Source organism: Arachis hypogaea, chromosome 2 (assembly GCF_003086295.3).
Source record: "Arachis hypogaea cultivar Tifrunner chromosome 2, arahy.Tifrunner.gnm2.J5K5, whole genome shotgun sequence".
NCBI lineage: Eukaryota > Viridiplantae > Streptophyta > Magnoliopsida > Fabales > Fabaceae > Arachis > Arachis hypogaea.
The window spans coordinates 23997395-24002946 of record NC_092037.1 but is presented as its reverse complement, the minus strand read 5'-3'; the positions used below and the strand labels follow the sequence as shown (position 1 = coordinate 24002946).

Sequence of the window (5552 nt, the reverse complement as noted above, 5' to 3'; positions counted from 1 at the left end):
CGAGACATTTCGCCCCAAATCAAAACCTTAAAAAATGCATTAATTCTAGACTTTGTCATTGGACCGAATCGAACTTTATACATCTCTATTCTCTAACACTTTTGTATAAATTTTGAAATCGAAAAATAAAAACTAACAAAGAATACTTACCACGTCGAGAAAGATGCCACGTCATAATCCGCAAAAATCACTCGCATACTCATACCGTCGATCGAAATTAATCAACGGTCAAACCATTAAAAATCACAAGACGAGGATCGCAATCTCAAGCCGTCCATTTTCCCATAATCAACGACCCAGATATCACACTTCCCACCTATATAGCAGACCCAAAACACACAGTCCGCAATGTAAAAGCGACTAAAGTTCTGTCCCAACGACATCAAATTCAAAATCAAATCTCAACAGAAAAAGCTTCTCCGCGCATCTCTTTCTCTTTAGTGTTTGAAAATGTCAGGTCGTGGAAAGGGAGGAAAGGGATTGGGAAAGGGAGGAGCGAAGAGGCACAGAAAGGTGCTTCGTGATAACATTCAGGGAATCACGAAACCCGCCATTCGCCGTCTGGCTCGCAGGGGAGGCGTCAAGAGAATCAGTGGTCTCATCTATGAGGAGACACGTGGCGTTCTCAAGATCTTCTTGGAGAATGTTATTCGGGATGCCGTTACCTACACCGAGCACGCTCGCCGCAAAACCGTTACTGCCATGGATGTTGTTTATGCTCTCAAGAGGCAGGGAAGGACTCTCTACGGTTTCGGTGGTTGATTCATTCTAGGGTTTAGTATTTGCTCCTGCTTGTAAATGTTTCATGGATTATTGAGCTCGTTGAAGTGTAGTTTGGATCCAGAGGAAATAGAAATAAATACTTTTCTTGTTTTGGAATCTTATGTTATTATTCTATAAACTGTTAACCTGACTAAGTAACGTATATAACTTTTAAGAAGAGTTTTAAGTGGATCAAAAATATTTATGAAACTATTTATGTATGGATGTTTCAGTTGTTTTAATTGTTTATTTGAATTATAAAAAATATATATAATATATATTAATGGACTCGGTACATTTCAAATTTTTCGTAACTTTTTATTTTTAATAAGTTACCTACGGGCTGCGAGCTATGGCTTGACGTCTCTGTTACTGGTGCTGCTTAAAGCTCTTTGCTATGTTTTAGGGTGCGACTGTGTATGACAAAAAAAAAGTTATAGGGAGGCTCAAAAAGCTAAAAATCAGTATATGCTCAAATCGGTTGGAAGGATCCAGTGACCAACTTTTTCAAGTTGAATTGCAATGGGTCAAATAGTTCTAATGCTGGGAACACTACTCGTGTTATTATCCACATCGAAGATGGATGTTTTGTTGCTGCCAGCGCAAATTTAGTAAGGACCTCATGCGAAAATGTGTTTAATGAATGAAATGGAGCCTATTTAAAAATGCAACTTCAACTCGTGCCTGCTTCCCCCTTGTGTATGAAATTGGAGCTCCTTTTGGATTTCTTGGATCATGTTTATAAACCATTTCCTTCGGATGCGCTGATATTTTAGCCATTCATCTTCAAAATCAGTTAGATGTCCTCTTTACCTCTTTTGTCCAGTTTGATGCTGATTAAAAGAGGCATTTGCTTTTCAGTTTTTTGTTTTTTCATTATTTCGATGTAATTTTTTCTGTTGTCCTTGGGCTTTTAGTCCTGTAGTTAATCAAAAAATTATCTTTAGGTTTTTATCAGACTTTAAACGAATAAGAATTACAAGGTTTGTAATCTTAATCCTATTTCTTAAGTAAAAAATGTTATATTTTTTATTGTTTTACTTAAATTTTATTCTATGAAAAAACATGGGTATCTTAATCCTTCAATTGTAGCGGTAATAAAAATTAAAGACGAAATTAAAAGATAAAAAGAAGAATTGTAGGGTGCCAAAGGCAATAATTAAATTGCAAAAATTAAAGAAACTGAGAATTAAAAAAATGACGAAAAAGGAAAGGCAAATGTAAAGAAAAAGAAGGTATAAAAGCAAATAAATTTTATTAAAAAAGAAATTAAAAAAAGTAAATTACAAATATTTGAGTTTATGATTTACTTAAGATTTTTTAATTTTATTCGATGATGTCAAAGGGAGTAAGAGTTTTTTTTGGATTTTTAAGAATTTTTTCAAAAGAAATCGAACTTCCTACAATGTTAATATAAGACTCTATTTATAGAATTTCTATGTCAAGTGATAATTACACTTTTGCACGTCACTTTTAGCATATTCGAATTATACTCGCAACCGTTTCCACACTCTTGGTTGGTTGTAGGAGTGGTAATAGGTAGGGTAGGATAGAATTCGGATCCAACCCTAATTTTATCCGCGGGTTGAAAATATCCCAGTCTTAACCCTATTTGTTCTTAATCTGCGGGTATCCAACCCTACTCGTTGATTACAAAAAAGATGCAATATATAATTTGATGATAATTTAAAATAGAACTTACTTTTATGTAAAAAAACATATTAAATTATTAATTAATGATATTCTCTTAATGACTAAGGATCTTTTTCATTTAGTGAGATGTTTTTAATTTAACATCTTATTTTTATATAAGTATATAATATATAGTTATATAGGGTGCAGATTGACCGGGTAGGGTTGAAGCTCAACTCTCACTATACCCGACTCGTACGAGAACTCTACCCGCACCTTATCCTAACCGCTGCGGATCGAGTTGGCAACCCTACCCGATCGAAGTAGGTCGGGTTGAGTACCTACGGGTAGGTACATAATATATAACTATTTTCTTATATTATTTTTTTAAATAATATTTTTTGCTTAGCATAATAATACTTCTAAAATTTTTCATTTAAAAATATTTATTGTTTATTACAAACAAAAGCGGTTCATATAAATATACATACTTTTTTCATTTATTATCACTGTTTTTTAATATTATTATTTTTTATTATATTTTTTAATAATATTATTATATATAATTTTTTAATATATACTTTATATATGCATTTCGATAGAAAACAAATATTGAACAGTACAAAATAAAATACTTTGGAGTGTTATTTTAAAATACAAATAAGAGTACTCTTTTATTTTACTAATTTTCATCTATTACTTAAACAGAAAAAAAGAGTTAAGTATTCTTTTCATCCTTAAGGTCTGAGACCAAAATTAAAATTATCATCGACCTTTTTTTATTATTAAAATCATCCTCAATGTTACAAAATATTATAAAATCGTCCTTTTCTACTTTAATTTTATTTTTTTACTAAATTACCCTTAATAATTAATATAAATAATAAAAATAATATTAAAAAACCCTCCCCTCCACGTGTTGCCCCACTCCCCCTTCCTTATAACACCCCCACTCCATCCCCTTTCCCCAATCCCCCTTCCTCGTAACACCCCTCCCCCCGGCATCCCATCCCCTTCCCCAATCCCTCAAAGCTCAGCCTACTTTTTAACATTCTCTAATTTCTTCTTCATGGCTATGTACTGGTGAGAAAACCAAGTAAGGATCAAGTGACTGAGAGTATTGTTTGATGTGAGAGAATTACCACTATCATCATCATCCCAATGTTATGGGACAAGTTCTGTGGCCAAGTGAGAACCATTTGACAATGTTGGATCTTTCATAAGTTTGGCTAGTTGAAAGTGTTACTGGCTCTTGCATTGGCTCAAGTGAAATTGGACAAATGAACACCGTAGAAACATCATCAATGCTTGTTATTTTCTCATAACTCCAATTTCTCAGCAACTTTCAATAGAGTCTTATTATCTAGACCCAAAAAACATCAAGCTTTGAAGTTTCTTTAGATGATTGATATTATGCCATGAAAAAGGGGTATGAGGAAGTGGGGTGCAGAGGAGGAGGTATGAGGAAGGAGATGGAGAGAGAAGAAAGGGAAGAGATAATGACCCCGGGGGGAGAAGAGAAGAGTTTGTTTTTATTTTTTTAATATTATTTATATTATTAAGGGTAATTTAGTAAAAAGAATAAAATTAAAGTAGAAAAGGATGATTTTATAACGTTTTGTAACGTTGAGGATGATTTTAATAACAAAAAAAGGTCAGGGACGATTTTGATTTTGGCCTCAAACTTTAGGGACGAAAAGAATAATTAACCTAAAAAAAAAAACAACTACAATGATGACAACAATAATAATAATCTAGTATAGATGATAGTATATAGGGTATATTTTATCTAATAATTTGTAAGAAAGAGAAAATGATATTTTCAATAAAAAAAAACTATTGAAGACCTCCTTCTTTAGGAGGACTGGGTTTTAAAGACCTAAGAGTACATAATTTGGCACTTCTCGAAAAACAATTTTGAAGAATCACCATTAACCCAAATTCTCTATTGTCTAAAATGCTAAAACAAAAATATTTTCGTTATGCAACCACACTCAGCTGATAAAGGATCACAATCTTTTTGGGGGTGGCAAAATCTTTTAGAAGGAAGAAAAGTTGCAGAAAAAGGTATTAGTTGGAGCATAGGACTGGGTTCTAATATTCGTATATAGTATGACCCTTGGTTATCTCCCCCATACAAATTTATTTCTAATTGTAGCAACAACATAGATACAGATATCTAATGAGTCAAGGATTTACTTACAGTGGATCGGCAATGGAAGCAAGAGCAGATAGAAGAAATTTTTCCTCCGAAGACAGCAACCCGTATCCTCTCCACTCCGTTGAATGCTGATGGTGTTGACAAGCTACAGTGGATCTGGAACAAAAGAAAGCAATATGATGTCTTTACTGGGTATACAATAGCCTACAATTTCTATCATGTTCCAATAGCACAGTTTCCCCTTTTGTTGCAAAATCAAGTAATTTGGAAGCAGGTTTGGGGATTAAAGATTCAAACTAAGCTACAGATTTTTCTATGGAGGGCTATTCATGAAAGGTTACCTATGATGCATGTCATCCACCACAGATTTGAAAACACCTTGCCCCTTTGCCTAAGATTCAGAGTAGAAGATGAAACAATCACCCACTGCCTCCACCACTGTGGCCCTGTTGTAGCGACCTGGAACGCCCTCTTCTCTACTGACACTGTTGCTCAAAATGGGTCTCCTGATTTCGCGTCGTGGTGGCTGCGGGTCACCATCAAAAACCAGGGTGGTGTTGAGACACTTGCTCGAGTTGTGATTGTATGCTGGGAACTCTGGAAAGCTCAGAACAGAGAAGTTTTTGAAGGAAGGAAGACGATGGTGGAGGAGATAACTGAGGCAGTATCGCGGTACCAATGAGATGAAACTAAGGGTTCAGCACATATCTTTATGTTTCGTTGCTTTTCTCATTAGCCATCTATTTTTTGTTGTGTCATTTCTAGTGGGAATTTTCAATTGCTTTCTATTTATCCCTTTTTGGACACTGTTATTTATTTTTTGAAGAAATAAAATTTAACTTACCTTTAGAAAAAAAAGAAGAACTCCTTCTTTGACCTAATGCTCTTCTCTCTTACAACACTCACTTGTAATGGTGTTCTTCTAGCACTTTCAATGTACTTTTGAATTAATGCGATCAAAATCTAATTCGCTATCTCTACCTGTGTATTAACTTGG

The 5552-nt window shown here is 34.1% G+C and overlaps 2 protein-coding genes across 2 annotated transcripts; both read left to right on the top strand.

The window, feature by feature from the left end:
• The first annotated feature begins 338 nt into the window (after positions 1-338).
• Positions 339-879, top strand: LOC112741759 (histone H4). Its single transcript, XM_025790858.3, has one exon. The coding sequence runs from the start codon at positions 451-453 to the stop codon at positions 760-762; it is 312 nt and encodes a 103-aa protein (XP_025646643.1). The 5' UTR covers positions 339-450; the 3' UTR covers positions 763-879.
• A 3497-nt stretch (positions 880-4376) lies between these two features.
• LOC112723123 (uncharacterized) lies at positions 4377-5237 on the top strand. Its single transcript, XM_025774368.1, has 2 exons — positions 4377-4461; positions 4600-5237. Exons 1-2 carry the CDS (start codon positions 4377-4379, stop codon positions 5235-5237), a joined length of 723 nt encoding a protein of 240 aa, XP_025630153.1.
• The last annotated feature ends 315 nt before the right edge of the window (positions 5238-5552 follow it).